The 12500-nt window shown below is 39.8% G+C and overlaps 1 protein-coding gene across 1 annotated transcript in view; it reads right to left on the reverse strand.

Moving 5' to 3' along the window:
* Nucleotides 1-11889: 11889 nt before the first annotated feature.
* Nucleotides 11890-12500, reverse strand: part of LOC143018789 (uncharacterized) — a 20473-nt gene continuing 19862 nt past the window's right edge. Inside the window, exon 4 of the mRNA XM_076174368.1 lies at nt 11890-12208. Within this exon, the coding sequence (XP_076030483.1) occupies nt 12134-12208 (75 nt within the window). The 3' untranslated portion in view covers nt 11890-12133. The remainder of the gene's footprint in view (nt 12209-12500) is intronic.

The raw sequence follows: 12500 nt of genomic DNA on the forward strand, positions 1-12500 counted from the left end.
AGGCTAGGACGATGTCATTTTGTCCCTTACAGAGGACTTTGTAGCGTGGAATTGAATGAACCATGCACTTGGTCCAACTCAGTGAAGGCAGGGTTCGAACTGCCATCACCTTGACCTCCGCCGCAAGTAGCGACGCTCTTACCTGGAAGTGCTCGCTACAGTGGAATACATATAACGCCAACGTTTCGCCCACCAATTGCTAATTCATTTAACTAAGGTTAATGCTCAGGAAGCTCGCTGGCTGAGCGGGTTAGGGCGTCGTTACTTATAAAGGTCAAGGGGATGGCGGTTCGAAACCTGCCACCGGCGAAGTTGAATCACGGGGATGGTTAAATAAATTTCTCACCACAAAGTCCTCTGTGAGGGGCACCATCCTAGCCCGCCGATAGGGGGGAGTTTGTGACGTTAAACCAAATCATAATCAAACACAGCCGCACCTGCCCTTCTTCTCCGGTAAGGAGGTAAAAAAAAAAAAAAAAAAAAATCTTTGCTCCAGTGACAGTGCTTAGTATATTTTGCTCTAATGAAATCCAGACGATTCTGTTCAACTTAAGGATGACCCTCGGAGTCGGAGAGTTGCCTGGTTGGTGCATCTTCACTAAACGAATCAAATCGAATCAAATCTAAACAGTTCATGACTTGTCTTTGAATCGTCACTCCAGTTCATATCAATTTGTTATCGTAATCGAAAGCGTTCACATCAGTAGAACCGAATCAATTTAGGTCATGTCGACTCTCCCTATATGGACCGTTTCTGCAAATAAATAAATAGATAAAATAGAATGAAATCAAATAAATAATAATAATAATAATAATAATAATAATAATAATAATAATAATAATAATAATAATAATAATAATAATAATAATAATAATAATAATAATAATAATAATAATAATAATAATAATAATAATAATAATAATAATAATAATAATAATAATAATAATAATAATAGTAATGATAATAATAATAATAATAATAATAATAATAATAATAATAATAATAATAATTTTATGTAAATCGAAGGCTAGTCATGAGTCGTTACGCCCTGACTCATAAGGGTTGATTCACACTATCGGTCCGGTCGCGCTCCAGTCTCGCTACGCTCTCGGTCCGGTCCAATATTGTCTCATTAATTTCAATGGAAGCATTCACACTGGCGCTCTCGCTCCAGTCTCGCTCCGGTCTCGCTCCGGTCACGGTTCCGTCAAAAGATATTTTTACTGGAGCGAGACTGGACCGTGACCGAACCGTGAGCGCCAGTGTGAACTCAGTTGCCACGGTCCTGCACCTGCCAGGGCTGCCGTTTCGTAGAATTTTGTACCAAATAGCGGCATGTGGCAACTGCACAAGGATATGAGGAAATTTTTTCTACATATCAGCGGGCTGTTCATAACATTTAAAAACTCAAACTTTTGTTTAAAAATCATAGAACTGTTATCAAATAATAAATGGTACATCAAAATATGACTTAATTGGTAATTGTGTTACTTATAAAATATTGTACCCCAAAAGATACGTTTTTACATACATACATATACCAAGGCTTTTTCCCCCTTACCAGGGAGGTAGCCAAAAAAGGACAAGGCATAAAATCCTTCCCACCCATTCCATCCCCGAAAACACTTCACACCCCTCCACCCTCCCTCCCATCTTAGCACCTCCTAGATACGTTTTCACGGTGTAGTAAAAAAAATATACGCTAAAGTTTCAGCTTTCTTTTAGCGATAATAATAATAATAAAAAAGAATTTTCATATCTTACTGAATATGTTAGGGCATGGGGGCCTTATATACATTCAAGAATAAAAAAACTAGAACCAACATTTTGTCAAAGTTTGACAAGTATATCTTGCTATGAAAGTCTGCACACGCCCGAGAAAAATGTATACCCCGGTATGGCAACACTCCCATTCTACACGGCAGTGTGGAGAACGCTGCAGCCCTGCCTACTGCTCCACTCCAGTCGAGATTCAGTCTTCGTTTAATTAAGCAAATAGTGTTTCCTTCTGTCCTACCAAACCATGGATAATCCAAAGAAAACACCACAATGGAATCATGCGAAAGGTAGATAAATGATAAAAATACGTTTTCTTTTTATTTATCACTGATACAATGGCAATGCGCACAGCTAGGATATACATAAGCACCAACTGAATAAAATGTAACCTACAAAACTTACTTTAATTTTGTGGTTTCAGATGAAATGCTAATAGAATTAGTCAAAGGTAAACCAGAGCTCTATGACCTAACTTCGCTGTACTACAGTCACACATCCTTCGTAACTGATGGTAAGACTTCTACTGGTGTCGAGGGAGGGGGGATGACGGGAACGAGAGCGGACCGATAAATACCTCAGAACCGAGAGTGGAGCGTGACCGGACCGATAGTGTGAATCAACCCTGAATACCTCAGAACCGGAGCGTAGCGAGACTGGAGCGCGACCGGACCGATAGTGTGAATCAACCCTAAGAGTACCCTAATGCTAGTCATTAGTCATGCTTCTCACTAACCTCCCGCCTCTGTCACTTCCCCAACCCCGAAGACCTCACATCTGGCGTCTGCATGTGAGCCTCCTGAGGTGCCTTGGCCACTTGTAACCTTCCGTAGGATCAGTACACGTCCTGTCCCCTTTTTTGAAATCAACCACGAAAGCGCTAATCATTGTTGTTAAGCGCTTTACATATGTTTTCACAATCGCTGGCTGAGCGGGTAAGGGCGTCTTTACTTGCGGCGACGGTCGAGGGGATGGCGGTTCGAACTCTGCCACCAACCAAGTTGAACCAAAGGCATGGTTCATTAAATTCCACGCTACAAAGTCCTCTGTAAGGGGTACCGTTCTAGCCTTTGGATAATGGGAAGTTTGTGACGTTAAACCATATTATCATATCACTAATCATTTTTCAGTGCCTGGGTCTATTCAAGCGCCGATTACTGCGTTTGCATCCAGTGGCTTCTTCTGGTTTTGGAATCCGAGCACAAGGGAATTGTTCACATGGTCGGTGAAATGAAAAATGGACTTCAATATTTCAAAGTGCAATGTGTTAAGGAATGGATAGGTAGATGGAAAGAACGGAAGGGGGAGGAGTAGGATGGAGGATGGGAGGCGTGTAAAGCGGAAAACAGGACGAATAGAATAAAAAAAAGAGAGAAAGAAAAGAAAATGAGAATGGTGGAAAGGAAGAAAGAGAGATGTGGTGGGATGGAGAGGGAAATGGAGTAGAGGGAGAGGGTAAAGGAAGAAAGGGAAGGGAGGAGAAAGGGGGAGAGGGGAGAGTAGGAGGCAAAGAAGAAAAGTAGAGCTTTTTAGTCGTACAGCTACCAGATGTCGCGGTAAGGGGTGATAACCAGTCACTTTAGCACTGGTCCGTGCCCTGCTGACACAGTGGATGGGGTGGAGTGGAGTGGGGTTGGGTGGAGTGGGGTGGAGAGTTTTTTTTTTTTTTTAACGGAACCAGGCGGCAGACTCTACTTCCTCATCTCCTTTGATCTCTTTTGCGACATCAGCATCGCAGCGTTTGCGGTAAAGGTCATTATAATTTGGACTTTGTATGGTGAGCTTTAGATATTTAGTTCTGGCCATCGCCAAACAGGTGCAAGATGAACGAGAATAACATAATCTGGCGTCAGTAACGGCAAACGCGCCGGGCGCCAGTCAGAATGAAGTCATCTGGCGACAACCAGAAGGAAATTGGCAGAGAGGCTATCTACGGCGTTTAAAAGGCTTGACCCTTTTCTTTCTTGGTTTGCGGGGTTAGCACACACTCGGACCTCAACTTTGCAGGTGTTCCGGGACAATTCATGTACACAGTTTGTTGTCCACGCGACGCCACTAATATTAGCGGGGCATCCTTATCTCAGGAGAGGGGGGGAGGGGTTACCCCTCAACTGCAGGCGGCGCCAGGAGGAAGGGTGTGCCCCCAGGAATCTGAGGGTTGCCTCGGAAGGGGAGACGGTGTGGTGCCGCGCCACCATTGCCGCTGTGAATGGCGGGCTGAGTCCAAGGCGAAGGATGGCCGTGGCTCTACACTATAGCTGCTAGAGTGTAGCAGGTAGTGGTGGAAGGGCTGTTGCACCTCGGCACCACAGAGTTTGCAGCGTTCGTGAGTGTCTCTTCCCGCGCTTGCCACTTGCCACCCACAGAGATATCCTAGATGGATCCTGTGGACGGTAGATTCCGCCCGCCTTATACCCGGAGGCAGGTGGACTGCCTCGTACCTAGTGACGAGGTAGTACCACAGCGCTGATTCCAAAGTATGAAGTTGGCTGCTGTGGTTGGCCCTGGCCATCTTGGACTTGACCTGTCCGCAGTTGTTCCCCTTATAACTCTGGCAATCGTCAAGCAATTTTATTTAACTGAAAAAGTGCCCCTTAGTTGCCCAGAAGAGAGAGAGAGAGAGAGAGAGAGAGAGAGAGAGAGAGAGAGAGAGAGAGAGAGAGAGAGAGAGAGAGAGAGAGAGAGAGAGAGAGAGAGAGAGAGAGAGAGAGAGAGAGAGAGAGAGAGAGAGAGAGAAAGAGAGAGAGAGAGAGAGAGAAAGGGAGAGAGAGAGAAAGGGAGAGAGAGAGAAAAATTCTCGGATGAGGCGTCTTTGTGCATTTCTATTTAGTTGAGAGGAAAGCCCTTATTCCCAGTGAGTTGAGATAAGACCAGATTAGCCTCTGCGGCTCAGGGTTGCTAATGCATCTGCTTCTCGCGCTGGAACTGAAGGGAAGCAATCTATTTCTCCGGAGTGATTCGTTTTATTTATTTTTTTTTTCCGCGGGGTGAATGACCTGCATTTGTGGTTACGATACCAGTCTAACGAAATCAGTCCAGCCATTTTCGCTTCCGGTTACTGTGACAACATGTCGCAATACACGGGTTGCCTGTGGGGTTTACCTCGACCCTGGAGCCTTACGGAGACAGACACAGGGGGAGGTTTTGCAGCCTCTGAAGGGATGAACCATTTTCTTGCACAAGTGAAGCTCTGCCGGTCAGAAAACGTGAAACTGTTCGAACCCACAAGGGGTCCGCACACTCACAGGCCGTCTGTCTGGCCGCCGGACAAAATCAGGACTGCGTGGGCCAAACTGAGTGTGTATAGCCCCCCATACACACTTAGTTTGGTCTGGGCAGGAGGCCTGCGAATGTATGGGCCGGTTTAGACGTGACGCGGCGCCTTCAGATGCTGCAATCTCGTCTCGCCAAGGACAAATACCTGGTTCGATTCCGAACGATTACCGGTAACTGACACTTGCTTTGACTGTCCGAGCACACAGGGAAAAGGTGATGGTCTTAGCCGCAACCGAAAGGGCGATGCTTCCCTCTGTCTGAAGATTCTTTGCTAAATTGGTAGAAGTACATCGCTATCTCGACAGTGTATCTAGTGTTGGTCGTAAGGGTGAAGGGACCATCTTGATAGTACTGATATTGTTATCACGGCGGCGTAGCTAGAGTCTGCTTTTGGCTAATATAAGATGGTTGTATTCACTTGAAGGGAAGAATTATTCTTCACTTAAATGGGAGTCGACGATAAAATTCCTTTTAAAGTAAACATAGGCCGACAATAAATTCTTTTTTAAAGTAAGAATTATGCTTCCCTTAAATGGAAACCGACAATAAAATCCCTTTTAAAGTAAGAATTATTCTTCCCTTAAAAGGAAACCGATGGTACATCATTTCTTGGAAACTGATTTATAGTTGTTCCTGATTACTCACCCTTGAAGGGTGTTATTGAGTGTCCAGAGAATAGAGCTGGGCGCGTTCCTCGATGTCCCGACTGGCATGACTATGCTTAGGACACCGAGGAATGCACATAGTAACGCACTAAGGAACGCGCCCAGCTCTGCCAGAAAGATACCACAGAAATATTAATTTATTCGCCAAGGAAATCTTCACCCATTACCTTACTTCAATTGCCACTAATGCTGAACTAGTGAGTCTTCGAACTCCTTGCTGACAATGGTTGCCTAAAAGAAAGAAGTAGAGAAGACAACGAAGCAGCCTTTGGGTAATTTCCTGAGGTACCATTCTTCACCACAAGAGACCCCTCGTAGCTGTGCCCTATACTGTAACAATTTTGTCATAGATCCCAGCTGCCTGCGGACGCCAATGCCTTCGTCGTCCGTTCATGTTTTCACAACCTGATACAGTGTACATTTCTTATGGCTAACATATTACTCTCTGACAGTATTTATAGTGGACGATCTATCTTCAGGTTTTGTTTCTATTTTGCCTTAAGTTTTTCCGCAGATGATTCTGTGACAAGCCTCAGTTATCTTGTCGATGAAATTATTTTTTCTTTTAGTGTATTTGAAGCATGGGAATCCCTTCCTCTTCGCTGTAATTGAAAAACGCCTTGAGAAAGAGAGAGGCAGAGAGAGAGAGAGAGAGAGAGAGAGAGAGAGAGAGAGAGAGAGAGAGAGAGAGAGAGAGAGAGAGAGAGAGAGAGAGAGAGAGAGAGAAGGGTGGGGCGAGCGGTCAAAGACACTATACTCCCCTTCGGAATGTCACAAATGGGACTCAGGGGAACAATCAGGACAATTTGGAAGTTATATTTTTAGAAATACTTATTAGATCACCACCGAAAATGGAATGCTGATGAGATTTATCTCCTGTTATCCTTTTTTTTTTTTTTTTGGCTACCTACCTTGTAAGGGGGAAAGAGCCATTGGTTATATGTATATATATATATATATATATATATATATATATATATATATATATATATGTATATATATATGTATGTATGTATGTATGTATGTGTGTATGTATGTATGTATGTATGTATGTATATATGGATGCATATATGTATGTATGTATGTACGAGTATGTATGTATGTATGTATGTATGTATGTACGGGTATGTATGTATGTATGTATGTATATATGTACGGGTATGTATGTATGTATATATGCATCCCTTCTTCCTGTTACCTCCTTTACTGTCTCAAGTAAGCGTCGTTGTACAGCGAAATACTGGATGTCATGTTAGACTGCATATTTATTGTGGGGGCAGCATCCCTAATGTGGTCCTTATTGTGTGCTAGATTTTTTGTACATTGAATAAGGATGCCTCTGTCAATGGTCTGGTTGTGATATTTTGAGTCATGCTCCTTGATGCCCCCGTCCTGTTGGTATAAAGTTATTCTTCGGCTGAAAGTACATCTGCTGTGTACAAAGTATTCAATATTGCGAGGTGTGCAATCCTCGGCAGAACATCTAAATAAGTACACAGCGTTGGTTTTGGATGTACTGTCAGTAAAATCTAGAAAGGAAAATATTAGATAAAACATTCCTTTAGGTTCAACCATCCTTTCGTACCTAAAGATTACAATCAAACGTTAGGTCAAAAGGATAACCAAAGGGAAATATTTTGTGATCAACCAGAGTTACTCAAATGTTATCATAACATTATCTTGGAACAATAAAAACCAGGAGTTACTAAAGAAGTTATTAATTCAGTAGTGAGTCCCAATACTCATTATTTACCGCACAATGCTTTACGTAAACACTCTAAAACTACCTTGTGGGCTGTATATAACTGAAGCGCAAAATGTTCAAAGTCAGGTGTTTCATTAAAAAAGAAATATGTTGGTTCTTCTAAGCCAGTGTAAATTAAGACAGTTAAAATGAGAAAAATAGTGATAGCTGAAAGGCAAGGACTACAACATAATGAAGCTGTATTCAGACAATGATAACAATGTACGTACCGTGATTGTGTTGTACATTGGACAAACTACTTCCTCCAGAAATCCATGTCCGTGATAAACTATCTTTAAGTAATAATGAAAATATAAAAAAACTATCTTTTAGTACGCCCTATGCGACAAGCTGCTCAATGATGATACATGTTTAATCATAAGCATACTTTCTTGCCTCTCACTGTGGGAAATAACACGACATTTGTATTCTTTTAACCGTTAAGTCAATACTAACTAGTAATGTTAATAGTGATTGTTATCTCATTATCCATTAAATATTCTTATGATCTGTATAAATATGATTAGGATTCTAAATACAACGGTAAAGTATATTCAAATTTTATTGGCAAACCAGTAGGATGAAATTAACATTTCGTTGTCGACAATCATTTCTTTACAATATCGTGCTGAAGATTTTGGAAAGGAGAGAATTAAAAGGGCAGCAGAAAGGAGTGATTAGGTATTCGCATATATTTATTTATTTATTTATTTATTTATTTATTCATAAGAAAAATGCTACGTGACTCGTCCGAAGGAGTCAATAAAATCCTAAATATTGACTACATAAAACTTATACAATCAGTAACACTTATTGGGAACTTCTGTAGTAGTATGTGCACTGTATACATTAACATACCAAAACGTAGATTGCTGTGAAGACATGATATCGCTCATTCATTTCAACACTGACATAACTCAAAAAATGCTTCTTTTCAGGAGAAGCAAAATAAACTTTTAATTATGTAATACAGTGTCCCATGGAACTTTTAAACGAGGTATTTAGCAATGAATTTTTATTTCATGATTAAATGTAGTACATGACATCTCATATTAAAAAATACATTTATTATGAATATGCTTTGTACCCATTTGAAAAATAAATTTGGAATTATGACGTTATTGCCTTGAGCGACATCTAGCGGCCAGTTTTGCTACTAGTTATGGCGTTCTTACCACAAATGAATATAGAAAATGGCAAATTCAGTGGTATAAATAACTCAAAATCTTCAATTTTTGAGTTATGTCATTGTTGAAATGAATGAGCGATATGATCAACAAATATTTAGAATTGAATGATCTAATCGAAACTTTTATCTAACCCTTTTCGCTTTCCATGAAGATTAAGTGGCCTATAAGTTTTGTTTATACATTTATGAAGGTGTGCCAATTATTCAAAATCAATGAGTCATTAAACGGACATTTTACATAGTCTTGAATTTTCAGGTTATCATTATTCATACTTACTGTTTTTGTTACCTGATTAACATAAGCATTTCTTTCATGACCTTTCAGCGTCCATGCATGTAGTTAGTTTACTTTATGTATTTTCTATAACACTACGAGAGTTGGAGTGTACAGTAATTATATCTTCTGATTACTTGTACTTTCTAGAATGTTCGATGCCTGGCGTGAAACAAGCGCTGCCAAAGAAAACGGAAATTCCCAGGTTCAATGCCAAGCAAGAATCATTCATCACTTATTTCTCAACTCCCACTACTTATTCATCACTCCTTCCTGAGTAAGTATAATCCAAGCTATATATGAATTGTGAATTAATTGAAACATTACAGGAGGGAAAGAACAGCCAAACCTAAGAAAGTTCATTAGAATGTCCTTATAAAGCATGACAAGTCGAACTCTATATTCCTGAGAATCAGTGGAATACAGCTGATAGTGTAATATGTTGATAAAAAAACATTGGCGTTACGTTTATCTGTGTGCTATTTTGTGGGGAAAAAATCTGTCATTTTGGGTTCAACAAACCCAGATGTGCTTCAAGGTATGTGATTCGTCTTGGTTAGTTGAATGGTGTGGGACAGTCACCAGAAAGTTGAATGGGATGAAGTTTGCAGAAGAGTTGAATGTTCTCCACAATTCACGTGGCTAGAAAAAGAAGCTTATTTAATAGTTACAGTGATAAATATAAAACAAATATTGACTATCAAAACAATAACAATACAAGATAATGGGTATAAATAATTGTGTTGCTTGTGAACAAGATGTGAAGTAAATCTGTATATAAATTTATAAAATGATTAAACAAGGGTTATTCATGCGCACGTTTTCTGTTAGTCCAACTGTTCGAACGTGTGCTGTAGTTTGTAACACAACCTCCGTGGATGTATCTGTATGTGTATGTATGTACATCTTTGTGCTAAGAGACGGGTGACATGTTAAGAACTGCTCGTAATAACCGTGTGGTAAACAACATATGAAAAGAATCCGAAGTTTGGGCGAAACATCTCGAGATATAAAAACGCGCGCATGCATGAACATTGCGATGATGTGTGAAACAAGACGTCGCGTCGCCTGTGTCACACACACCGAGACATCACCAACCGCCAAATGGACTGGGACCATGTTGAACTAATATTATGTGAAACCGACAAGATAAGGAGAAAATGTCTAAGATCAGCAATTATTCAGAGTTCAAACAGAGGCATGTTCAATATTGCACCCACTTTAGATAATCTAATTCCTGTAGTTAGAAAGATTTTAAATGGCGCTTCGTATGATGCCCTGTTTTTTGTGTCCCTTACCTATTCCGGAATGTATGAATAGCTTAAAAGTTCACTGAGGAAAACAACGTAAATAGTTATCAATGATAAAGGATTCAGTTGATATAATTTAAGTTATAGAAGTGTCTAAATTTAAAGTGCACTACACCCCAAAGTAATACATCCAATATGAAAAGTCTACAAAGGAGACAAGACATATATAGACTTTAGAAAGCTCATATATTAGAAACCAAATTACAAGTGGCTCTAGACAAGGATGTACGGGATCAACGAACCTTTTCGAATTGTTTCTTCATAATTACAAAAACAGGGATAATTACCTAAAAAAACAAAAAAACAAAAACAAAAAAAAAAATATATATATATATATATATATATATATATATATATATATATACATATATTTGCTGATGTATTGCTGTTGGCAATAACAGCTGAAGAGACGGAGGAGGTTATGTACCAATAAACTATTCATGTGGCTGAACAAGAAAAATGTGTGTATAGTATTATTATCTTTAACAAGAATGAACAACTCAGAAAAATAAAGAATATAAAACTGGACACCGAAATCAGATATCCAGGAAATATCACAAATAGTACTAGGGAAAAAAGTAACTATACCAAGACAGCTTGGTAACGTCGGCAATAGCCAAAAGAGTTGCAATGAAATACTTATTATAAAACCTATTGGAAAAGCCTAGCCCTGCCAAATATATTATATAGTTCAAGCATAATTACTTTCGTTAAAGAGAAGATAGTGAAACTCATAGAACAGAAAACGCTGTGTGTTGGATATAAGAAAAAATTTGGGTTATTACAAATTTTGCCCAAATGATTATTATTGGTTTCTTCTCCATAGTGAGATAAATTGTAGAAGGATAAGTAAAATATGTACATTACACTCTACGAGAAAAAGAAGTGCCCTCTCGTAATAATCACATCTACTCGTGACTGGTCATTTGCCAACACACTCACTCAGTTTTGCTTCGACCGTTCTTCCGCCACCAGTCTGTTGACACTCGGCAGGAATTTGAAATCACCGCTGCATTTCATTTACTATTCCGTGGCATGCAATGGAAGCGTTAATCAGCAGATTTTTTTTTTTTTTTTTGGGGGGGGGTCCATATAGGGCTCGGTTGCATCCTCTATCCTGTTGTCTTTTCATGTCCTGAGAGGCCATGCCAAGATCTTTAGCTGAATGCTCCAAGGCCGATCATAAGCGTCCTCGGGTCCTTTTAATCAAGATCTAAGAATATAAGGTCTAACCACTTCCGACCGAATTTCGAGGGAGTTGGCGCAGCGAGCCCGTGAACGTCACTTGGCTGTTCAAAGTGGGGTTAGCGGGTCCTATAGCTGTCAGTTGAAGTTGGTCCGTCGTTCGAAAATGACGTCGCCTTCGCTCGCACCGCTCCACTCAATTATTTATATTCTGACAAATATTATATAAAATATATATATATAATATATATAAAATATTATAGTTCCTGTCTATATATATGAATATATAATATATATGATATATAATATATATATATAATATATAAAATATTATAGTTCCTGTCATCCTTGGCGTTTCACAGTTTTCTTCAATGTATCACAAAGAGAAAATGGACGCATCTAAATGACGTCAGAAACTGCGCAGAACTACTCCAGCGATTAGACCTGTTTACTTAGACCTTGATCTTAGTTACGGGACAAAAACGCCGTCTAAGCTACCTCTCCGGCGTTACATTGGACACAAGGACCGAAGTCAAACACTATGAAGGATTTGTGAGGTCACCTGACAGTAATAGATGATGCACAAAAATAGCCTAACTGTTCATGTAGACGTCATTGAAATGCTCTCTAAAGCATTAACTTTCAGGGATCAAAAGCCCCTATATAGGCGGCCCATGTGCAACGGGCGAAGGTACGCCGTATGCAGTCATCTGCTATTCTTCTTCGGATGAGTCGTCGGAGTTGAGAAGAACGATCTTGTCACGTGATTGCAAGTCCGTGATGGCGCTCTGCATGGAAGACAAAGGTAGTCAGTAACGATGCATTATTAATCAAATTATATTTACTAAAAAAGTTGAGTGAACACCCTTCGCAAATCTAAATCTTCATAAGAAACGTATGAGACTTTTTATGAAAAGAAAAACAAAAGTTTATCGCCATTTGGTGAAGAAGTGATATGCATGTCATTTCGAGTAAAACTATACCCAAAGCTTTATGGAAAAGCAATATTTATAAATAAGCGTGTATACAAACACATTTTGAGTCAGTGTGGTATTTTTCTCTTCGTTTTGTTGCTACGAG

This window comes from Oratosquilla oratoria, chromosome 35 (assembly GCF_046742065.1).
Source record: "Oratosquilla oratoria isolate Oo_2021 chromosome 35, ASM4674206v1, whole genome shotgun sequence".
NCBI lineage: Eukaryota > Metazoa > Arthropoda > Malacostraca > Stomatopoda > Squillidae > Oratosquilla > Oratosquilla oratoria.